Raw genomic sequence first — 25,714 nt, forward strand, 5'->3', positions numbered from 1 at the left:
GAGGGCACCTGTAAAATGGTAACTCTAAGGGTGGGATATCTACTTGGTTTCGGTTCTCTCCAGTTTGGAGGAACCATCTTGAAATCCATAACACATGAACTCACTGTGGCCATTGCTGCTCACCGAGAAGATATGAAATACTAGTGAAGAAGGTCATGGTGGGTGAGGGGAAGAAATTGTGACAGAAGCAGCTAAGGAAACAAGTGAGAAGCCAGGAAAGAGCTAGGGAACGGGGGAGGGGTGGAGTAAGAGGGAGATAAAGGGTAGGAATCTAGGTTGAAGCTCTCCCCATATCTTGCACTTGTCAAACAATACATTTCACAGGTCATTTTAGTGAAAGACCAGGACTTTGCTTTTGTTTATGTCTTCTCAACTTTAGGCCAGTGATTCTAAAACAAGGATCTTAAGGAAAAACAAGAGAACACTCATTGTAGAAAAGCGAGAGTGCTTTTGTTACATTGAAGTGGTATTTTCTTTTATGTTTTAGTTTTTTTGCCTATTAGAGAGATGAAGCCTATAAGAATCATTCCTCTATAAAAACAATAAAAAAACCTCAAGAGGCAAAAAATGACCAACCACTGGTCTCTACCCTATGCTGCTGCTTTACCTTAATCTTACCTTGCAGGGTCCATCTGGAGTCTCTCTCCATTGGCCTCCAGACTGGCCTGTAGCCCTGGCCATTCGCTGCTGTGGAGAGAGCCAAGTTTCTGCCTCTGTTCCTGGATCTCCAGGTCCAGGGTGGAACGCCTCTTCAGGGCGGAGTGCCTCTGCTCTAGCTTAGCCACAGCCTGCTCCAGTGCCTCTCTTTGCTGCTTCTCCTGGGATTCCAGTATTTCCTTTTCCTTTCTTCTCACCTTCTCTTCCTGTCTGGCCACATTGGCTGTGAACTGGACTGTGGCCTGGAGCTGTTGCAGCTGGCTAGCGTTAGCCTGGTACTGTGTGATCTGCTCTTCCTTTTCTTCCATTTCTTTCTCTACGTGGTAGAGAATGTTATCTAGGCCTAGGACACCACAGTCAAGGATTTCAAGCACTCTCTGTTTTTCTTCCAACAGAGCTGGCAAATGATTTTGCAGAAGGTCCTGTAGCTGGTGCTCTTTGCTCTGCAGCCTGGACTCTGCAGTCTTTATTTTGTCTAGATCCTGAGGCCCACAGAGAATGTTGCAATTATCTGTTGCCAACAAGCTCGGTTCCTCACCTGCTTCACATTTTACATGCTCCAGGGCCTCTTTCTCTTCCTGGACTTCTTTGCTTAGGCGGTCTTTCTGTTGGACCAGGTCTTTCTCCAGGGTTGCTAGCTTGACAAGCTGTCTTCTCTTGAACTCTAAGAAGTACTGCTGAGCCCTTTCCAGTTCACCCCTGAAGGTGTGGTCCCCTCCTGCTCTGATCTCTTTGGCCTGCAAGAGGGCTCCCCGGATGCCTTCCAGTTCCCTCCTTTCCTCTTGGGCCTGCTGGGCCTCTCCAGGACACAGCAGAGGAGCAGTGTCCTGCCTCTTCCGAAGCTGCTCCTCCAGGTGTGCCACCCGCAGCACCTGCTCCTTCTCTTGCTCCTCCAGCCTCCTTTTCTCCAGCTGCAGCTTGGCACTCTGGGCATCTTGCTCTCTGTGCAGCCAGTCCAAATCCTGGAGTGGCTGGCCCTTCTCGGCTTGTTCATGGCTGTTGAGCTCCTGGAGCCTGCGAAGCTCTTCTCTGATGCGGAAGAAGCTGTCTTCCTCCTGCCTCTTCTGCTGCTCCAGTCCCTGCTGTTCCCGAAGCCTCTCCTCCTCAAACCTTTCCTTCTCAGCCAGCAGATCCTTCAGCTTGTTTTCAATGTGGAAGCTACGGCGTTTGAGGCTTTCCTCCTGCTTGCGGATCTGCCGCTGCACAATCTCTGTTTCCTTGCGCCTGGTTTCCACCTCCTGCTGCATTCGCTCTAGCTCTGCCTTGTCCGACTTCTGCTTTTCCTCCATCTCTTCGATGAGTTTCCTGCAATGCAAATGCTGATTGGTCACTATTTGATCACTATGCTTAGCTTTGGTCCAACTTTCCCCTAACTGGATTGTTCTGGGAACACACATGCAACATAAAGCCAAACCTTTCATTGAAACAAATGAAAAAGAAGTGATTCTCTTTCATATTTTCAGAAGCATTCTAAACATTTTTATTTTACTTTATTTCTTGTCCAGTGTTTCAGCTACCTAGCCTCCTGAAGTAGATTCTGTATAATTTCTTTGTAAAGCCTAGAATCATAATGTGTTATGTATGGTATAATTAAAAGCTTCCCCTGAGGTCAACCAGAAAAACACCATAGTCAATTTAAATTTAAATGTGGCTAGTTTTCCTCAGTTCAATGACTAAAGTGCAACAGACATTCAGTTATAAGATGAAGTAAAAAGAAAAAAAAATGCCATCTTCAATTCAGTGGGAGTTGAGTAACAAAGTCAAAGTAATAAAAAGTAGATGTGGATCTCCATGTCCTTACCCGAAAAATGCTAATTTGCAGGATGCTGGACACTAAACTTATCCCCATGAGCTATTTAATCCCAAATTCTAGAAAATAAGTAACCATGTTTCAGATCCCCTCCAACTTTAGTTTCTCCTTCACTACCTACACTTGATCTACTTCCTAACTTGTTAAATAGAACAGGGAAAAGAGAAAATATGATTGAATTAAACAAAGGATAGTTTAGAACGTATCTCAATTAAGCAGCCATATATATACCGATTAGACATAGAGATAGATAGATATAGATATCCCCAAATGAAAGTAAATAAAGAATAAGAGAGATTAATTATAGGAGTGAAAACACCAGTAACTGTACAAAATATAAAGATGTGCAAAGATAGCGGTGTTGGCTGTGGTGTTGTCCGCCTGTTAGACTAGCACTTGACAGGTGGATGCAGCCAGCCAGCCTAGGTCACAGTCTAAAAGCAAGCAGAGCAAAGGAACAAAAGGCGGTGGGAGAGCACTGGTCTAAGTCTTTTTTTTTTTTTTTCACCTTTATTAAATTGGGTATTTCTTATTTACATTTCGATTGTTATTCCCTTTCCCGGTTTCCAGGCCAACATCCCCCTAACCCCTCCCCCTCCCCCTCTATATGGGCTTCCCCTCCCCATCCTCCCCCCCCCATTACTGCCCTCCCCCCAACAATCACGTTCACTGGGGGTTCAGTCTTGGCAGGACCAAGGGCTTCCCCTTCCACTGGGGCTCTTACTAGGATATTCATTGCTACCTAAGCAGTTGGAGTCCAGGGTCAGTCCATGTATAGTCTTTGGGTAGTGGCTTAGTCCCTGGAAGCTCTGGTTGGTTGGCATCTTTGTTCATATGGGGTCTCAAGCTCTTTCAGTCCTTTCTCTGATTCCTTCAACGGGGGTCCCGTTCTCAGTTCAGTGGTTTGCTGCTGCCATTCGCCTATGTATTTGCTGTATTCTGGCTGTGTCTCTCAGGAGAGATCTACATCCGGTTCCTGTGGGCCTACACTTCTTTGCTTCATCCATCTTATCTAGTTTGGTGGCTGTATATGTATGGGCCACATGTGGGGCAGGCTCCGAATGGGTGTTCCTTCTGCCTCTGTTCTAAACTTTGCCTCCCTATTCCCTCCCAAAGGTATTCTTGTTCCCCTTTTAAAGAAGGAATGAAGCATTCACATTTTGGTCATCCTTCTTGAGTTTCATGTGTTCTGTGCATCTAGGGTAATTCGAGCATTTGGGCTAATAGCCACTTATCAATGAGTGCATACCATGTGTGTTTTTCTGTGATTGGGTTACCTCACTCAGGATGATATTTTCCAGTTCCATCCATTTGCCTATGAATTCCATAAAGTCATTGTTTTTGATAGCTGAGTAATATTCCATTGTGTAGATGTACCACATTTTCTGTATCCATTCCTCTGTTGAAGGGCATCTGGGTGCTTTCCAGTTTCTGGCTATTATAAATAAGGCTGCTATGAACATAGTGGAACATGTGTCTTTGTTATATGTTGGGGCATCTTTTGGGTATATGCCAAACCCTAAGAGAAAGCTTTGCTCAGCAGGAGAGTGCACTAGGAGTACTGGCTGTTCTTATAGAGAAGTGGGGCTCAGTTCTCAGTACACGCATGGGCATGGGTTGTTACAAACATCTGTAACTCTACTTCCAGGCTTACAGCTTCCAGTGCTCTGTTCTGTGAGCACTAGACACACACACAGTACACGTGTGTGTGTGTGTGTGTGTGTGTGTGTGTGTGTGTGTACATGCATATATACACATATATGTAAATACGCATAGATACATGCAGCAATATGCATATATATAAAATAAAGTAAATAAATCATATTTTTTAATTAAAAAGGTAGAGATAGGTTATTAGAGAAAAATGGTTTGGTTTTTTCTGTTTTTGTGTGTTTTGTTTTGACATTTTTATTTTAACTTTTTGTAGACCAAGCTGGCCTCAAACTCACAGAGATCTTCCTGTCTCTGCCTCCTGAGTGCTGGAATTAAAGATATATGCCACCACATCTGGCTTAATTTTTCATCTTTATAGACTCAAGACTTTTTAAAGACCCAAGGAACACTTAAAAAAAAAAGGTTTGAGGTTAAATTTCAATACATTGTAGATGTTTAATTACCGATTATTCCCCTTCTCTCATAAGTATTTGAAGATGAACTGCTGTGAAAATATAAAGATGAAGTAAAGACAATCCCTCATAAGAAATTACATCAAGGCATCAGACATGTAAACAGCAGACTCAGAGCAAACGGGAAGCCAAGAAACAGAGATGAACTCAAGAAGATGCTAACAGAGGGACCCAGACTACAGCAGCTAGGAACATGTGCTTCACGTGCTTACCTTTTACTTTCTAGTTTTTCAAGTTCTTCACGCTGTTGTCTCTCAAATTCAAGTCTAATGAAATCAAATGAAAATAAGTCACTTCCACAAAGGAGCTTTTCTCTCTGCACACTGAATCATACACTGGAGCATGGATTTGCCTATTACCTTAATTACTATGGATTAGCAAGTTTAAAATGCATTCTTTGCTCTATCACTATGATTAGAAATTAGATATAATTTTAGGTGTTTGAACTTAGACTGAAGAGAACAGATTTGATTTGAAGGAAAACAAAATATCACTGTAGTTAAAAAAAAAAAACCAGAATTAAATACAACTTCTAAATGCTAAGCATGTCTAGTCCATGCAGCTTAGTCACTGAGGAGTAAGTAAAAAGGAGAATCTACCTTAGACAGATGGGTCCTTTCATAGGGAAAAGACTGCCAGGGCGGGAGAGGGGAGAGAACACAGACATCCGTTAACAAACAATTCAACAGGAGGAAACATCAGGACACAAGCAGTAAAGTACTTAAAGACAACAGCCATGCATAGAGCAAAAGGTCTTTTTACAAACATCACATTTCCCAGTACATGCATGCAGAAAACACTCCTGAAAGTTAATTTGCTTTGTTTTGCACACTTTTGTGACAGCCATAGGACTGCTAACTACTGAGCAAAATAGTGTCCAGCAAAGCCCGACTTTTAGTGCTTTATCTGTAGTTACTCAGAGGCTCACTCTACTCAGAGGCTCTACTCAGAGGGAGTGATAGCACGGCTATCAGACTGTGCACAGATCCACATAGTTACAACAAAATAAAAGAAAGCAGGTCATTGAGAGTTTTTAAATTCTGACAACGCAAGCCAAAGTCCCTGACACTAGGAAATAGGTTTCACATTTTCAACTGAACACCATGAATTATAATGCTTGAGTATATACATTTCCCTGTTGTAGATAGCCAACACTGTTGCAAAGCTAAATCAGGTGATGACTCACTACAGACTGTTTTCTTTGGTCCACATGTAAACTGCCAACACAGATACTTTTACAATTACCTAAGACATGTTTCAAAGAGGTCTCGTCTCACTTTAATTTGGGCTAATGTTGAAAGAAAGGCATCTGGTGGCCCCTGTAAGCAGAACTGTGCATCTGGGGCATGAGCATAGTCCCGCTGATCAGCATGGGCTGTCTCCTTTGTCCTCCCAGATTATTAGAGCTGCAAACTGTATCTACAAGACAAGGAGCCCTTCTCAAGAGAACTTGTCTGAAGCCACAGTGATGTGTGTGTGGAGCCAACATTTGACACCAGGACAATCTGTTTTCAAATGCCCTCTGCTGACTCATTTTATAAGCCTTCTTCATATTTGTGTTCTAAAATACAAAAACTAGTCTTCATTGAAAGTTGCTTCTGTTCACATTTATGCTACTATCAAGTGAAAACAATCTGCAGCTTAGTATAGGTAAAATGTCTATGACAGCAGTCACGCAGAAAGATAATTGCCAACCATGGAACCCAGGCCAAATGGCTGTGCATTAGGTGAGTACAATATGATCACTCTTAGTAACTACTTTTTAGTATTATCCCCTCCCCCCCTGTGTGTGTGTGTGTGTGTGTGTGTGTGTGTGTGTGTGTGTAAGCACACACACACGTATTCAGGAACATGTGTGCCATAGCACATAGAAATCAGGATAAGCTTAGGGTGGGGTAGGTAGAATGTAAAGTCAGGTAACATCACTCAAACTTCATGATCTCCTTGTTACCATACAACTTCTTAGGAGAAATGGTGATTAGTAATATATTCTGGAACCAAACTCAGATTCCAGTGTTCAAACCTTTTTGAGACTGAGTCTCTCCTGCTGTTCACTGCTATATATGTCAGGTGAGGTGTGGGCCATAAGCTTTTGGAATTTTCTGTCTCTGCCTGTCTCTGTCTCCCACTTCCCTGCAGGAACACACTGCAGGTTACAAATATGTGTGCCGTGTCCCTAGCATATGATTTTGGAATTCAGTGCATAACTGATTTCTTCTAGTCATTTACATATTCAAAAGTAAGACCAGAATGCTTTTGAGACCAGAAATTTTGCATAAAAGAGTCTTCTTCAATCTAAGTTTTTATGTTCTGTGCAGTACAGTAACCCATTCTTATTAACATTCACTGCTTTAGCATTACATGTGTGTAACAGCAGTCTGCTCTGAGAGCTGCAGTCAGGGACTGGGATGAAAATCTATCTTCTAAAATGTGTTTCCAACACCCAGGTTCTGTGCTCCACCCAGGCTTTCAGACCCATCCTGTTATTCCCCTGAATGCAGCAAGTTGATACATTTATCATCGTCAGGCCACAACGCAGGAAACAGGCTTAATTTATTGAGTAGCACTGGAATCCAAGTTTGGTTTCAAAATATATTACTAATAACAAATTTTCCTGAGAAGTTGTGTGGTGACAAGGAGGTCACAAACTATGAGTGATGTTACCTGACTTTACATTCTACCTAAGCACTAGCTTCAAACGTTAAGTGAATGTAGCGTTAGGCAATGGAGATATACAAGACATGGCTGACCTTAAGCCCCTGCTCTGTAGTGCAAAAGTGAGCTACAAGAAGAGTAAATGTCACAGAATTTGTGAGAAGCTAGCATCAAGGCAATCTTCCTGATTCTAGGTCTACCTGTGGTTTTTTTTTTTTTTTTCTCTTATATAATATAAAACTTAAGGATAGCTCATCGAAGCCAGATGTTAGCTTTGCATAGGCGAAATGGCAGGCCATGTGTTTCAGGAGGCTATCAGAAACCAAATTCTGAAGAGTGTTCTAAGTTTACTAAAGATTTTGAACTTGAACCCACCTGCCTGGTGTTTTGATGGCTAGCTAGAAAGGAAACAAACTAAGGCTGGAGATGAAGTAGGATGCCTAAGGGAGGTATGGGTGCTGTTCTTAGCTTGGCTGATTTTATCTGAGGGCAGTAGCAAGACCCACGCCAACAGCAAGGAGACCAAGAAGCATAAGGTTCAGGCATATTAGTTGTTAGAAGACAAAGGTTTAGTGGGCAAAAGAATTGAATATTGTGGCACATGCATGCCATCCTCAAAATAAAGAGGTTCAGGCAAGAGCATCATGTGTTTAGAAGGCAGTTTGGGGTTGATAGTATTGACGATTAAGCATCTCCCTTTCTCAATTCAACTTAAACATTCTAAACTGACCAGTTCACTCCCCGTCTCTGAACCAAAAGCAAAAGCAAAACCCAAACTGAACAAACAGTAAGAGAGAAGTGATGAAGAAAATGAGGGGGAGAGCTAGCTGAATATCACTCAAGCTTTGAGATTTTGAGATTGTTGATTTGATTTCAGAGGTCCAATCTTTATGCTGAATGTGTGTGTGTGTGTGTGTGTGTGTGTGTACACATATTTCTCTTATCTATCTGTTTGCAGCATTAAACACAGATATCTGAGTCAGTGCAGGAAAAGGTTATTACGAGCATAGAAAAAGACTCAACTGAGGACACAAGAAGACAGAAATTCAAGCTTTAGTCTAAGGACTGAATGATATACAGAAAGGAAAAGAAATCAAGTTAGAATAGAGCCTACAAGATAAAGCAGAAAATCACAAAGGTCTATATGCCGACAAAGTGAGTACCACTAACAGGTTTGCAAGCGAAGTTGTCCCCCCTGGATCACTCAAGACAACAACAGCAGGCTTAGCCAGGTGCTGAGACTTCAGAAGAGACATGCGGAAGGACGCATCGTGACTTTAAGGAGAGATGGTGAGTGGGAATGGGCCAGGAGTTGAGTGGATTCAAAGCACTTCACTATGCAGAGAATTTGGGATATGGGAATAGTTGGTAGAAGGATATAAGGATGTGGGCTCATGAAATCAGTGGCTCTGAAGGGTCTGAGGTAGCAGAATAAACTCCATTTTGTTCTTAAGCCTCCATTCTAAGCTAACTTGCCCCTAGAGAGACACAGCCAATGAAGAAGCAAAAAACGACAGGACAGTTCCACCTTGTCCTCCAAACTCTATTTTAAGCTATTGTCCTTGGAGAAAGCTACTGTCTGCTTGCTGTCCTTGAAGTGATATGGCCCCTACCCTTGGGCTCTGGGAAAGAGACCAACACTTCTTTACCCTCTCATGTAATGCCAAAGCTCAGATATCCCCACTTGCCCTTTTTTCCCATTATAAACCTCCTTCACCTAGTGCTGGGGGTCCTTCTCCCTCCTGTTCCATCAGGAAGGTAGCGTGGCCCAAGCTCCAGCTTGAATAAAGACTCTTATGTGCTTGCATCCGAAGTTGTGGTTCCTGGTGGTCTCTTGGGGGAGGGGGCCTTGCGAACTGGGAATGACAGCTCTTCCACAGGATACATTATCAGTTCAGAATGTTTGAGTAGAATTGAGAAGGGGAGACATTTGATCATTAACAACTGTCAACCTCAGATTTTTCAGGCCACAGCTATTGGCACTGTAGGAGGGTAGTACCTATTGATAGGGAGGTCTGCATTTTAATTCTTAAGAGGAGAAATGATTTCCTATGCCTTGTTTCTAGGTCTTAGCCAGATTCTACTCAAATAAAAGGTATGCTTTGAAAGATGGTTTCCATTTCTGGGAAAGATTAAAATTTAAAACTAACTGCGAAAATAAAGAAAGTTACTTGGTGTCCACTCTTAATTTACGCAAGGCCACCAACATATGAGAAGAATATCCTGATAGAGGGATACTATTCTGAACATGAGATAGGAGTTGCTGTTGACGGCACATAACTTCTGTTAAGTATTACATATTTATTAATCATACTTAAAATGCATTTCTTTCCACAACACATAATTATTTCACATAGCAAGCCATAATGGACTGTAATACAAGTGTGAGTCTGTCAGTATCTAGACAGAGTATCAAATATGATTGTATGTAAATGAGGCTGCATTTTACAGCAAATACAATGCACTCTCTTATATTACTGGGATTATCATGGCCCCAAATGCTAAGTTCTCAAATGTTATAATTAAAAGGAAACTATAAAGGGATGTAATTTTTGCAGCTGTTTTTAACATTTTCAAATGACATTTGGAGCTACACATACTGTGTCAGGTCCAACAAAAAGCACAGTGTACCATCTATTTTTAACAGGAATAAACTTTTCTTTTCATTAAAAGACAGCTAGCATTTTTTAGGTATAACTGCACATCTTGCAATTTACATTCCTGTTATCATCAGCAATAGAAAATGAGAGGGTTGGAGTTTCTCAGTTCACACCATTACTTTGAAAGTGAGACTGTGATTATTTTTAAAAGAGAGAAGAAAATGAAAAAAAATTTAAATTAGCAAAAAACATAAATATTTGCATCCTTATGCTGTTGTTGATACTGCGTGGTCTGATACCTCTAAAGTCTGGTCTAAAGGCAGGAGGGGACAGCTACCCGTGTCCAGCCAGCACTTTAGCTGGCAGCTACAGTGGTACAGGAACGGGGTATAGGGTTCCATGAGCACCAGACTACAGCATATGTAGAAGGGAGTTTCCAACTTGTAACAGAGATGAGCTGGGACAGACATATTGGTAAAGTCCCCTGTCTAGATGTCCAACTCTATTGTCCCTGAATATCATGTAGATGGTTAGGAAGCAAACAAAAAAATTACTGGTCACTGGATTCTCTGTTAGTGACTTGGGTTGTAGTCAATGTAGATCTACCAAAAGAATGTATACCTCATATACATAGCCTGTCTGAAACTATTACATTATCTAAGTACATATAGTTTCATTTTCATTTTACATTGGACTTTTAAAAAGTACGGTGTCTCTGATCACAGATACCATCTGAATAAGCCCGGGCTAGCGCCTGGATGCTTAGTGGCATTCTTCAGTGCAAATTCTCAAAGGACATCCTAGCATTTAGTGGGGATGATTGTTCTTTATTGGGTCCATTACAGGGCATTAAAAATTTTTCCCTGGGTTTCAGTGTGCATGTAAACGTTCACTGTAAAGGTAAGAAAATGTACTTGTAGAGATGATTGACAGGACTTTCTAACCTCCCATGTCACCCATTAGGTTATCCAACAGTGGCCACTATACAATTGCAATTCACTCACTATACAATGGGAGGCAAGAAGGGTGTGAGACACAAAGACTCACTGTACAGTTTAATTTGGAACATTACCCTCTAGTTAAGTCAGTTTGTAATAGAAATATCCAGAGCATCCAAGGGAGGATTTCCTAAATGAATGTTCACAGACTTTCAAATTGTTATTTTCTGTTGCAAACTGAAGGGGCCTAGAAATGATACTTTTTCTTTAAAGAACTGCAATTTGTTGCCATAAGCATTTTCTGTACTTCTTCTCAGCCTGCTTCTGTTAACAGTAACTGTATCCTCATTAACACTCAGTTGTCAGAGCCAGTCCTGAGCTAGCCTACCATCTCAGGCTTGTTGAACCTGATATAGACTCAATGGCCTTCACCTTCAGCTCAGCAGACACTCCACACCCTAGCCTCCCCTCCTACTTTAGAGCTCAGGAGACTGAAGCCCAGAGGACTAGAGATAGTGCAGGGTAGACCTCTCTTAAGAGGCGCTAGGAAGAAAACTCGCTTTATCCAGCTCTTCACTCATTCTCACATCTACCTCGAATTCCATTTCACCTTCTCAGCCAAATCATGGTTAAAGAGCTGAGGGTCCTCAGAAGTTAAAATTAATCTGTTATTTCAAAACATTCTCTCCCCTCTCAACACACTAGAACAGTATGTCACAGGCAATCTTCCTAGCACTTCCTTCAGCCTCTGCCTCATGTTGAGAAAAGCACACCTTTACCAAGCTGCTTATTTGTGAAAGGCAGTGCTGGGGATTAGACAACAACAAAGTGTGTTTGCACAGTTAAAGGTATTAGGAAGCAACATGTGCAGATCACATGGACAACACTGAGCTGGAATAAAGGGGGAGAGGTGGAGTCAGGGAGAGGGAGCTCTATGGCTAAATAGAGAGAGTGAAGCCTTCCAGCGGAGGGGTTGTTGAAGGTTGGTTTTTAGAAATAGAAATGTGATATCCACGAAGTACTGAATAGGGAAGGAAGGAAAAACAGAAAGGAAAATGCATGCAAGGTACAGCCAAAAAGCAGGCACTGGCCTCAGATGTCTATTGTACAAGGGGATGAAGGGGTGGTAAGGCAGGCAGCAGCACTGCGAGGGATGCTCACACAGAAGCTCGCAGGTCACAGGACCTTAGAGGCCTGCTGTCAAGCTTCTCTGGACACCTAAGCTGTAATCTGTCCTGGTGGATGAAATACTCAGGAACTGGTGCTCTGCTTATCCCATAACTCTCCTGCCTCACAGGTTATGTCATCTGTGTGCCAGAAGAGTTGGAGGTACTGAGGACTCTGCTCTATCTAGTATGGGGATCACTGAGTAATAAATAATGGATATATTGTATGATAGAGACTAGGAAAAAGAATAAAACTAGGAAAGTGAAGAGGAGCTTCAGGACAACAGGGAATGGAGGAAAGAAAGATCACCAAGATACCTCTCCTGCCACCTGGGGAAGCCAGGCAAAGAGCTGATGGCTTTTATGGCCCATTGTGAGCCTAGCAGAACCAGAGTAGTGAGTGCAGAGGACCCCAGAGAGAGGAGCCATGAACAGTTGGGACCATAACAGCCTGGGCTGCTAGGCTTTTCACACCACAAAGGGTGTGGCTGCCTCTGCTTTCACCAGGGCTCCTTGAGGACACAGATCCTTTCATCTTGTCTAAGTGTATATTCTGGAGACCCCCTTGAAGGTATGCAGTAGGCATTCAAGCAATAATTATGCTGGGCAGTGTTCTGGAGTTAAGGGCCTGAATACTGGCTCAGCAGACATGAATAAGGAGATGAAGCCATCCATGCTAAACACTCTTACCCTTGGAAAATAAGTTATTCATATTCCTTGCTTGTTTGTGTTAATAGTAACTCATTACAGCAAATTTGGAAAACGCAATTTCCCAAAAAACACAGATCCATATATAACATGGAACTGGGAACCTTTTAATCATTTCCCAAACATATATACCTGGGACATGTGTTGAGACGATACACTGGTACTGTGTAACAGTTTTATGTCATAACATTCTATAATGACTTATATAAACAATTTCATTATAGAAATGTACATGGACAGACCAGTCTAAAAAATGTTTGGTGGGATCTACACTCCAAAGTGCAAGAAAAACTTATTTTAAGAAAAGCTATGGCAGGCAAAATGGCTTAGAGGATAAAATCACTTCCAATACATGCTTGATGATCTGAATTCCTTCCCTGATAGCCTGAGATACAATGGCTCTTGCCTGTAATCCTAGAACTCCTAAAATTAGCGAGGAACTTATTTACCTACATAGTTGATAGGTAGATAGAAACAATGAGAGACCCTGCCTCAAAAGCAGGAAGTAATGAGAGAACTGACCCCAGGAAAAAAAGCTGTCTTCTGACTTTCATACATATGCAGTGTCATATTTGACCCCGTATACATGAATAAACTTACATCAAATCTCTAGAGAGAGTCTCATTTAAATCTCTGGATACTATAGAACTTACTCTGTGAACCAAGCTGGCCTCAAACTCACAGATCTCTGTGAGATCTGTCATTTCTTCTGAAAGCTGAGATTAAAGATACCATGCTCTGATCAAGATGAATAAAATCTTTTTTTAAAAAGCTGTATACATTTATAGGCAGAAAGAAAACAAAGAACAGAAGCTAAACCTGAATATGCAGAAGAGACTTCAGATGGACCAGGTCCCTTGAGGTGATAGAGAACATAAGACTGGAGAAGTTTGTACACCTTACTTGACATAGTATTGGCAAAGACATCTTACTAATACACTATCTTTGTCAGGGTTGCTATTGCTATAAGAAGACACCATGACCGTCACAACTCTTATAAAGCAAAGCATTTTATTGGAGCTTGCTTATAAAAGTTCAGAAGTTTAGTTCATCAAGGCAGAAAGCAGGTCAGCATGCAGGCAGACATGGTGCTGGAGGAGTCAAGAGTTCTACATCTGGATTTGAAGCCAGAAAGAAGAGAGAATTCCTCTTGGCCTGGCTTGGACTTCTGAAGCTCACCCTTGGTAAAATACTTCCTCCAGCAAGGCTATGCCTATACCTAAGGACACATCTCCTACGTCATGCCCTAACGATCAAACATTCAAATATACGAGGCTACCGGGGCCATGCCTATTCAAACCGCCACATACAGTTAACCAGGGAATGCAAAGATATGTACCCCTGTGTTTCTGATGGGCTAATGGCAATTTAAAAACTCTGTGCCCAGACAAGCTTGTGGCCACTCCCAGACTTCCTTTACCACATTTTTCCAAATCCCCAACACAACAAACCCATTTTCTTCTCTATTTCCATATTTTTCTTTATTCTTATTCTTGTTGCTTTAATTTAATTAATAGTTACCATCAAATAAAGAATTCTGGATAAGAATATAGCTGACAGAATACCAAGCTAGGCAAAGATTTAAATTGGAAGATTAATTACAATGTTATCTAGAATTTAGTTGAAGAAAATGAAATCGCTTAAAGTGTCCTTATTTATTAGGTAAAAGTTAAATAAATTATGATATCACCAAAGAATGAGTAATTACATTGGGGGGAAAATCTCATAATGAAGTAAAAGTAGAAAAAGTAGAAGACATAACTACATATTTAGGACAGCCTCAACCTTCAAACCATACGGTATGATGCACTATTACAGTAGTTGATGGTCAAGTAAATAAGTACTTTAAAAGATAAGAGAATACTACCAATGCAAACCAGTGATTACATCTTGGTAAAATTATAAACATCTTTGATATCTTTAGTCATATCTGGGTGTTCTGCTTTTTTGTAATAAGCATTTGCTTTGTAATGAGAAAACCTACCTAAGCTTTTAAATCTTCTCTGACTATAGCAACTGTTTCACCTCTGTTGGGTTCTATCAGCCTTTGGTTCATTTCCATTGGTTGCTGACAATTAACATTAGCAGGTCATGTCAGATACAGGGGATGCTGATGTTGACTAAATATTCGATGTCACAGAGTTGGGCAATAGTTATCAAGATGAGGATTATGATCCATGATCAAAGGATATGAAAAGGCCCTGTCAAGAAACAAGTCACACCTCTGTATCTTTAGCCAGTGGTCTCTCCTCAACAGCTCCTCCAAAGTGTTGAAGAAAGCATCCCTGTTCAATGTACCTCTATACGCAGAGATATAGGACATACTACTGTAACGACAGACACAATTCACAGCTGTTGAAATTGCTAACAAGGAAAGACGGAATAGACTATGAGTGAGTAACTAAGGAGATGAACTGTGGGCTGCAGTTAGAAGTCCTGTTCTAGCAAGTGACAGTGGACTCTGCCATTCCAAGAGTTGATGGGTATTTGGTCAAAAGTTGCAGGAGGCACGTGCAATGAATTGGAAGAAAGATGGATGCATACAACAGGAGCCCATCACAGAGCTAGAATGTGATCTCAGCAAATGGGTTGCCAAGGAGCCAAGCTAATGAGCCATAAATTAGCCAAATACATTGCTTCAATAAGGCTACTGTCATCTCTCCTGACTCATCTTTGCCCATAACAGTCTCATATCATCTCTCTAAGAGATGGCTCACTTGATCTCCAGGACTTCTAGATTGGAAAATAACGAGGAAAAGGCAGCCCACAAGACATTGTATAGTAACACAAGATAGTCAACTTATTCTTGGAATCAGCAGTTCATCTTTCCATCTGCTTTGAAGACAAAAAGCTCACAGGCCTATCACTTAAAGTGGCTCACAGTGGAATGATAGTCAAGGATCTAAAAACCAGCAAAACCCAGCAAAGTCAGCAATTAACACCCATCTTAGCTAATGGAGGAAAAGACCCACTTCCTTTAGTTTCCTTCATTACAAGTTCCTAAAGACTATATATCTTAACAAGCTATTTAAGACAATCTATAGCCATCGTAAAGTTAGTAAATGATCCATAAACAGTGAGACAACTAAGACTGAAGTTGGAGAAGAAACCAGCACCACAGCAGACTTAACTAGAAAAAATGGCAAGGCTCAATAAAAAGAACCCACAGAGATAAACACTGTAAATAACCCTCAAGTATAAATACACAAGCTAACTACCAAATTACCAGCATCATAAATATTGTCAACAACATGCATAAAGCTCCCACGTTCAAGGTCAGGAAGAAAAACAGAAGCAGCTTATATAGTAGGAAAAAGTGAAGTAGAAGAGACAATAAACATATTCCTAGGGCACAATGCTCCCAAAGGAAGAGGATCTCTCCTAAAATACACAATGGGGGCATGGCCTCATCTGAAGGTGAAAATTTCACCAGGAGCACTTCCAGTTGCAAGCCAATTCTATTTCATGAGGCTCCACCATGTTAAAGGGGGAACTCACCAGTTATCCTTAAGTCCTGCTAACTGCTGGGGACTACCTGACAAACTGTCTGTGTCTGTTTCACCTGCAGTGAAGATAAGGCTCAGCAATGGCAGCTGTTACCCTGACACTGGAGACCTCTTCCTTTCTAGTAGATGCTTGTTATCTTCTCTAGTTACTGAAGAAAGAAAGGTGAAAGGAGGTCATCAGGAAGAAAGGAATGGGCCTTAAGAAAAGGGGGTCAAGGGACAACACATCATGTGAGACAGAAAGGGGATGGGGAACTACTGGGAGTGGGAGGGTAGAGGTAAAGAATGGTGAGTATGGGGCTGGTGGAGAGAGCTGCTTCTGAAATGAGTATGTGTGGACAGTCTTCTTGTTATTCTAGCCTTGATCAATATTTACACAGCTTTTAACATTGTGCTAGAAAGCAGCTACTAACAAGAGCCAGGAAAAGGAGGACTATACAAGGGAAAAGGATCCACATTCTCGTTGTATAATGGCTATTAGCTGGTAAGAACTCTTCACATCTATCTTGGTGACTCTCACTATTTGCATCCAATCTTAAAACTGTTCTGGATTTATTTTCTAGACCTCCATTCCTACAAACAACCAGAAGACAGCAAGAGTGTGGGAACTGCCCTCATTTCAGCATGCCAGTTCAGGATGAAACTCAGCTACAGTTATAGATACCTGGATCCTAGGTAATGACCAGGACACTGGGGAAAGGCAACTTTAGGCAGGAAGCCTGGACCCTGCTTATTGGCAAGACAGCCTGGAACTGCATCCCAGAAGCTGAATTCACAAGGATATTTTCAAGAACTCAAGACCATTTCTTGAAATTGTTTAGAAGAAAAAGAAACTTATACAGTATTAGCGGGAAGGTGATGAAATAATTTATTAATGTGCAACCAGGAATCTTCAAATTCTTCATTCTGATCTAGAAATGCCAGCACTCCATTTTTCTGCCTCAAAGAAGTTACTACGGAGAACACAAGAATTAGCTACAAATCTCTTCAGGCTAATGGCATGTGATAGCAGGAAACTAGACAATAAACCTTAAATCAAGAGAAGATAAGTCCAGTAAGATATGAAATATCTACAGTAGAATATCATATGGTTATTAAAAGAGTATAAAAGAACTTTGAAAGAAAAATATTTATAAAAACCCTTATGAGTCTAGTATGAGCCTTTCTTGACAAACATAGTAAATGATAGACACCCAATAGTGAGATACTGAGGGAAAGGGGTTGGTCCATCACTGCCCAGAAAGGAGGGAGGTGAACAACAACAGCTTGTGGGTTCTGGCAGCAGGAGTGAGGAGGAGTAGTTACAGGGCAAAGAGTATTTGCTGGACCTGGGACCTGGCCGGTCCAAAGCCTCAAGCCCAATCTCCTAGAGATGTACCTCCTCCAGCGACATTACCCAGCACCCCAAATAGGGATCCTGGGTGGGACCGACTTCTCCAACATAGGAATCTGTGGGAACACTTCACACCCAAACAGTGAAGGAGAAGAGAAAAGGTCATACTGATAGCGGAGAACACAAGCAAGGCAGAGCACTTGGTCACATGCCAGTTGGGCAGCAATTTCTTTTCTACTTGTCTGGGATTTGAACCTCTGTGATAAATATTTAAAGTTGACCACCTTTCTTCTATCTTCTTCCCCCATGATGAATAGCTTCAGGCCACTGTAGAGTCAGGGGCCTTCCACAGCCACCAGGTGTGCGATGGCCTTAGTGACGCTAGCTCCTGAGGTGGCTTACCAAACCTAGCCCTGGCCCTGACTTCTGACATTTTTAGGTCTAGCTTGGTTTGAAACTGAGTTGCTTCTTTTTAGAATTTAATTATTCAAATTTATCCATTTAAATGGGCTCACCACTGTGCAGTACTTAGAGGAGGCTAATGTGCCAGCAAAAATTTCTTTTATTTTCAATACAGAAATGAACTTGGAAGGTATCTAATTTTGCTTCAAGCACTTTCACGAAGCTGTGAATGCTTCCGCCTCCTGCCAAATTAGCTGTCTGTTTTCAGTCTCCAGCGAGGTGGAGGGGCTGAGCAGTCGGCTTGCCTTCTTCTTAAGGACACTCTGCCAGTGAGAAGGAATGCTTCCCCTGCAGGGGAATTATCCGCTGGCAAAGACCCTGGCTGGGCACTTCTCCAAAACAGAGCTAACTCCCCAAGGAAGCCACCAGGCTGCTTTGCCCCATCCAAAAAGTCTCTGGCATTAAGACCCAATGTGTGCACAAACCAGTTTCCAGAGGAGCCTGAGATGCAGGCCAGCATCAGGTTCCAAAACTGCAACAGAAAATGTGTCCAACTTGATGTGCCCAGCCAGACAAAGGAGAGCATTCATGATTTGAAGACTTGATGTTTAAAAGAAAAAACCACAGAGCCCACTAAATTCAGAGTATGGTTCTGTTGTATGGTTGTTGTTGTTTTTAGATATAGGGTACTTGAAAAATTAGTAGGTTGCCTGCGGAACAACAAGAAGGAAGGAAGGAAGGAAGGAAGGAAGGAAGGAAGGAAGGAAGGAAGGAAGGAAGGAAAGAAAGAAAGAAAGAAAATCCGTTGTTTGAAGACACATTGAGACTCACCAGATATGATCATTAGCAAAACAACCACAACAGTTATAATAGTTTGGCTCTGGGAAAAGTACTACTAATAATATTTTTTTAGCTACTATAAAACTAACTCTTATTATCCTACTCTTCTAGACAATACCAAAGGAAACAAGGAATATGTTGCTCCTTAAACAAAACACCAGCCATGAAGAAGCACTCACTAGGTCTGAAGGAGCTGAGCAGGAGTACAGCGCACATGGGTAAGTAAGGCACAGCACAGGTATCCAGGGACCACTGAAAGACTCATCCCAGCGCCTGACTGCAGCCCTAGATCTGTAGATCTGCAGAGAGTTACTTTCTATGTGCGAAATTTGGAACTGAGTAAGGGATGGAGAGTTTTTGTGTTCAAGAAGCCCACATCAGGAAAATACGCAGGCATGAGATTACTTTGGAAGAGAAGGCAGGCACAGAATGTCTGACCAAGGAAAAAAGGTGAAAATTCAACTCAAACTGGAGAGGAGAAGGAGCCACCTGACAATGTGATTCCTGGACTAAGCTTAGAAGAGAACTAAGCAGAGGAAGTGGATGGAGGGCTTCACATAAGCTTGTGTAGGTGTTGGGAAAAGCGTTATACAATTAGACAAGGATTAAGTTCAGGCTGGAAAGTGAGAGATCACACTGGAGAACAAGGTGTTGATGACAATGATGCTGCTCGGAGGTTACTCTGTGAAAGCCAAAAGGACTAGGAAGAAGGGGCTCAGGGAACATAATGTAGAGTATCCTTGGGATCAGTTGGGGTAGAGCTCTGGAGTATTCTTCCCCTGAGGAGGCAGGAATACAGAGTCATTCCAGGGTAATCCTAGGATGGTATGTATAAGATAACACTATGGTTCTGTGATTCTGGACAGACTCTACAAGCATCTTCCACACATACTAAACCATACCCCATGGTGACCAAGTCTCTGTCTATCCTTCCTTATCATATGTGCCCAGCATAAGGTTGGGCAAGTGAAGGGGTCTGAGACACCTACCAGGCACACAAATGAGTAAAACCTGGCCAGCTGGGAACAGCCATTCTTTAAACTGAGAGAAATGCCTCCATCCCATAGGCAAGGTTGAGTATTTCCTACAGGCCACACAGACATTCCCAAGCAGAGAGAAGACTGAAAACCAGCCAGTTCTCACAGTATTGAGAAGTTCAAGGCTCAGTTTCTCAAAGTTGGCCTTATCCTCACTACCTTTGACTACCTGACCCAACTCAAATGTTTGTATTTCAGCTAAATAATATCCAACCACAGATTTAGGCCTGAGATTGGAAGTCAACCTGCTTTCCTTATTCAGTCCACAGACAGTTAAATTTCCAGGACCCAAAGTAGGCTGCTTGGCTTGTTTTTCCAGCCCACTCTTCTAGGTTCTTTCTACCACTACCTCATTCCAAGCTATCACTTGCAGCAACCTTACAGCAGCTTCTCATTTCTTGCCCTTCACAGTGACTCCTTCCAGTGCAAATATGAGCACATTCCTCCTTGGCCATGAACTCTTAGTAAACACAGCACAGGTTGCGTGTTAACATGTGAAATGAGTTGCTTGTAATCACTGGGAATTCCATCCACAGTAGGGGTGCACTTGTCACCACTGAAAACACTTACCAGGTGGGAAGGTGTTCTTTCCTCCTCTATTTCTAAACACTCTCTTTTCACAATTGGATAGTCTTCAGAAAGCAGAAGGGAAGGAGACAGAGTGCTGAAGAACTATGGTGAGACACCTCTTGGATGGACTGGGATGGCTATTATCAAAACAGAAATTCTCACAGGTGGGTGAGGGTCAGACTCTGGAACCCACCCTCGCTGTTGTAAGAGTGTGAGGTTGGCAGAGCCAGGATGGAAAACAAACTAGGGGGGCACTGAAACATTAAAACCAGAACCACTGGATGACCCAGGAATCCCAACTCTGGGCTTCAACTTAGAAGAGCTGACATCAAAGACTCACGCAGACATCTGTACACTCCTGCCCAACAGCTAACAGTAGACACAACCATTGGCAGATGTCTACTAACAGATGACTGGACAAACAAAATGTAGATCCACGTACACAGGAATATTACTCAACCGGAAAACAGGGCATTCTGACAAAACCAGTAAAGCCTGAAGGACATCTGCCAAGTGAAATAAATCAACCAGGAATGGGAAAACACTCTGATCCCACATATGTGACATGTCTAAAGAAGTAAAATTCATGAAAACAAACAACAACAAAATGATAATAAGTCATGAACACAAAAGTATTGCTTCAAGAACACAGTACTGCCTCTTATAAGAAGAATGTTCTAGAGATTGCCTGCATAGTAACATCAATGCACTTGACTATACTGTGCACTTAAAATAATAATGATGGTAAAAAGAAGTACAGTAAGTCTGTTTTACTACAACTACAAATGAAAGTTGTTACTAAACATGTAAGTACTTACCACATATTAGTACATAGAAAATAGTTTTTGTTTGTGTACTGGAATATATATTTAGAACATACATTCTGGATAGGTAGTTTTGCTTTGATATAGGAAATAAAATAGCCCAGGCTAGCTTTGAACTTAATACACACATGAGGCTAATCCTGAAGGCTCAATCCTCCTGCATCCATCTGCAGTAGAGTCTGTAGGCATGCATTGCCAACCTGGCTCTGAAGAAGCTCTTAAAAAGGCTTATCACAATCTATAAAAGCAATCTCAAATACAACACTATGTTCCTACCTCAGGAAGCTGAGCTGCAATATGCACCCTTAAATCCATCCCAGCAAACACAGAAATATAAGTCCCAAAGAACAGCTCTGTGGGATCAAAACAAACTGAATGCTACTAGTATCTGGCTTCCAGAGAGTGCTCTCACCTGCTGACTCCTATCTCTTCCATAGCCTCAGCGTGACTCCCTCTACTCAGCTCTCTTTTGGGATGCTATAGGTTTCTGGCAGTGGACCTCTCTACCAGGCTTCCTTCTGCAAACATGTCAGGGACCAGCAAGGATGCAGCTCACCAGCAAATCATAGAGTGAATTCCCTGGTGCAAAGTCACAGCAGTGACTGGAGTCTCTGGAAGGTGGATGGTGAGGACTAAATCTTCAGTTAGCACTCTGCCTCTCTCTTCTCCAGGCAAGGCCTTCTCAAGGCTGGGAAAATCTTTATGACCTCAACTACACAGGAGAAAGTCTCCAACCACAGCCTTCTGAATGGCTCTCCTTAAGACTCCTTGTAATCCTGCTGCCCTCTGGATGACAAGAACTCTAGTCAATCCAGGTTGTGTTCTTCTACATCACTGAGAATGAGCTAAGCTACACAAAAGTCAGGGGGCGATGAAATGAAATAATACTAGGTCTCCAAAAAGAAGACAAATGGCTCTCATGCATCAGACTGATACAGATCCTGAGAGACTGACTGCAGGTGATGTCAACCTGAAGATTACTACGGGAAGCTACAGGTTCTGTGTCACCCAACATATTAGAACACAGCTACCCAAAAGGGGCATGACATCAGAACAAAAACCCTTCCTATGTACATCGTGTACATCAGTCCTTTCCTAAGAGATCCCCAGAGAAGGCTGCAGACACAGCTGTACTCTGCTCTGAACTGCAATGCTAGCTTGTGCTCATTCAAAATGCATTTGTATGACAAACCCATGTTCCCAGGCTCTCCAGAGAGAGCTCCAAGTCCGATACTTATTACAAGCCCAGCACTGCACAATACCCACTGCTTGGAGGAACATCACAATCTGAAGTTTCCCTCAGAAATGAGCATGCTCTGAGTCCAAGCTGTGTATTATGTGGAATTGAACAACTCTTTAATGAGGGCCCAGGTATTAAACACATTTCTTTCAATGTTCTTCTAGCTCAATTTATGATGAGAGTATTTATACCTGCAACATAAAAAATGGTATAAACAGCATGGCTATAGCTTTAATTATGCTTCATTTTGCCCACTTGCTAGAGCCAACAATTTCATAATGAAGTGTCTGCCTACACATAAGTCAGAGTAGGCAATTTTTCTTCAATTATATTTTAATTCATGGGTAATCTCTCTCTGCAGCAGGTAGCAAGTTCAGGGACTGGAAGCCAGGAAGAAGGAAGGTATGATGAAGTATTAAATAATTTCATTTGAATTTGTACCAACAATTACTACATGAATGTGTCTGCTTTTGGAAGCCAGGTGAAGAGGATACATCATGCTCATATCAGAAGCATTCAGAAGCCACCAGCTATAATTCAGCATAAAACACATTCTCATTTGCATTTCCTGTCTGACTTTGTTCACTTTCCCACTTCAAAAGAAAGCATTCCCCTCCTTCCACCACCTTTGTCAAAGATCAGAATATGACCGCGAGATTATTTAAGTAACTTTTTTTCTTGGATTGAACCCATACTACTACTTTGCACAGTATGTATGTCATGCCCAATAATGTTAATGTCCATGCCCAAGAAAATTAAAGAACAAAACACAAACAAGCAAAAACCCTAGAGGAGTCAGTTATCTTAGTAAATTTTTAATCTGACTTTGCTAACTTGTTAATAAACAGAGATAACTGGCACTTTGAAATAGAGTAAGACAAGGCTTTCACCTTACTAAGTTTCCAACTAACAAGAAAGATGCTTATGTACTTCTATCACCTGACACCTGAACTCTCTTCTTTGTCTGGCCCATTTCTGGAAAGGTACAACATCTACCCCACAGGCTTACACCCAAGACTGGGGGATCTCCACTTACACCTTAGTTCCTTGATTATACTTCCCTATGTACCTACCTCTGAAGCCCAGACCCACACCACCATTGTCTTTCATTCAGTCTAAATAAACAGCTTTCTCCACAATATCCTGATTCCAGGCCACATTTTCCATAGTAAATGCCCTTCAAGTTACTGCCCCAAGCAAAGGCTTCCCATGTTTGCCCGTGTTCTTGGAAGATACCACTTCCTTCAGTGTCCCACAAGGGCCCACACAAGCTGTCACTAACTGGGCCTCACCATACCTTGTATCACCCTTCTTCCTGTATTTCACTTCCTCTGGTCCACTTTCCACTTCTTATTTTGAAGCATTTAGTTCCCTTCCCTTTTTCTGAACTATTTTCCATCCCACAACTGTCCCTTATGAGTGCCATCTTCACTCTACTCAAGACTTAGATCACAAATCTCTTGTTCTGGAGGTCTTCCCTGACCACTCCGACAAACACTGTCCTAAAGGCATTCACTTCACCTTTTATTTTTCTGACCTTTTAATCATCTACAGGTTGATTCTCCCCTCCAACTAGCATAGACATCAACATTGCCAATACCAAGAGCCTTATCCTAGATCATGTGTGATGGATAGAAGTTCTCAGAAAGAGACTGCTGAAGGATGGACTGCTTCCACAAAGAGTAATAAAACATGGATGCACAAAGGCAGCTATGTGTGCCAAACAGGGCATTGGATGTTGATGAAAGCTGGAATTGCCTGCAGAATGGGAAAATCTGCATGCTGCCTTAGAGGAGCAAGTGTCAGGAAAACAAGGATCAGACCCTGGAACAAGAATAGCTCCTTCAGCACAAGTTCTTTCAGACATATCTGAATCATAGCCACGTCCTGAAGGCCCAACATGTTCTCAAGGTATGGGTCATGACCCCTTTGAGGGTTTTCATATCAGATATTCTATATATCTGATATTTACATTACGATCCGTAACAGTGGTAAAATTACAGTTATGAAAAAGCAACAAAAATAATTTTATGGTCGGCAGCTACCACAACATGAGGAACTGTATTAAAGGGTTATAGCCTTAGGAAGATTGAGAACTACTGCTCTAAAGAGATGTGCGGAGATGTGCTAAGGTGTGCTGAGATGTGTCAAGATGTACTGGTAGTAGGGATGCTGAGTGGGTTCTAGCTAAATTCTTGGTTTTAGACCACAGGAAGTCACTGAAACAACAATTTTGTTTTTATCAATACTGGGAAAAACTAAACTTTTAATCAAACAAAATATATTATCACTTTTAATAGGACTATGTGTTCTCCATTTTGTGGAGGAAACAGAACTGAATGCCATACATATAGACATAAAAGAATGAGAACTAGTGACCTGAGCAGAGACCACTCGTTCATTTTCAGAGCTAACAAAAAAGGCACATTAAGTTTCCAAGTGGTCATAAACTAAAGGGTGCACAGAGGATGCGGATGGTGGTGCTGGGTCTTGGGCTGGAAGCAAATCCAAGCAAAAGTCTTTGAGTAGATGAACAGTGCTCAACAGAAGGGATCACACTACTGAAGCCCGCATCAGTGCTGAGCACCAGCAGATGACATTAACTGATAAAAGCCCGAGTCATTTCTTCTAGCAACTGAGGAAACCAGTGTAAGTTCCTAATTTTTTTTTTTTTGGGAACTGAGGACCGAACCCAGGGCCTTGCGCTTGCTAGTGGTAGCGCTCTACCACTGAGCTAAATCCCCAACCCCACTGTAAGTTCCTAAGAACCCACATGTATTCAAGCCTTCAGGACTGTCGATTCACTAGCTCTGAGAGGGTTCTAACATTTTAGAGTCTCCCTGATATATGGCTTATTTCAAGACACAATTATTTAATGATTATAACTTTTCTCAGTGAGCATATAACATGAAATTTGAAGAGTTGCATGGTGAAGACAAAGCGCACTGTTTGGGTTAGTAGGAGTGCACAGACCCTGTGGCTCACCAGCTAGCTCTTATCTTTGGCTCATGTAACACAAGATCTGGGCTTTGGTGTGCTGGTATCCACAAGGAACAAAGTGGAGATAAGATTTAAGGCGCTTCCCAGGACAGAGAAGCAACTACTCTTGTAGACATCGGCTTTCTACTACAGGAGTACCAACCAACTGGATCTCAAGGAGCAGTGGGAGGCCGTGGCCATGGAACGAGGGCTGCCAAATGGACTGATGAGGTGAGGACAGGAACGAGGAGTCAAACAGACCTGCACAGCCACAGCTCTAACTCGCAAGCACATGCGCAAGGTCTCCACAGGTAAACCAAGCC

The 25,714-nt window shown here is 42.0% G+C and overlaps 1 protein-coding gene across 15 annotated transcripts in view; it reads right to left on the reverse strand.

Annotated features, from left to right (window-relative positions):
• Nucleotides 1–25,714, reverse strand: part of Kif16b (kinesin family member 16B) — a 279,523-nt gene that overhangs the window by 83,479 nt on the left and 170,330 nt on the right. For 10 of the 15 annotated variants that reach the window (XR_005501888.2, XM_063283800.1, XM_039105043.2 and 7 more), the window contains 3 exons: nucleotides 5,193–5,225; nucleotides 4,806–4,859; nucleotides 619–1,962 (listed from right to left, as the gene is read on the reverse strand). Coding sequence is in view for 14 of the 15 variants with exons in the window: in XM_063283800.1 (XP_063139870.1) it covers nucleotides 619–1,962; nucleotides 4,806–4,859; nucleotides 5,193–5,225 (1,431 nt within the window). In the remaining variant the exon portion in view is untranslated. The remainder of the gene's footprint in view (nucleotides 1–618; nucleotides 1,963–4,805; nucleotides 4,860–5,192; nucleotides 5,226–25,714) is intronic. The other 5 variants (XM_039105044.2, NM_001107783.2, XM_063283799.1 and 2 more) reach the window with 1 other exon arrangement.

Source organism: Rattus norvegicus, chromosome 3, assembly GCF_036323735.1.
Source record: "Rattus norvegicus strain BN/NHsdMcwi chromosome 3, GRCr8, whole genome shotgun sequence".
Classification (NCBI taxonomy): Eukaryota; Metazoa; Chordata; class Mammalia; order Rodentia; family Muridae; genus Rattus; species Rattus norvegicus.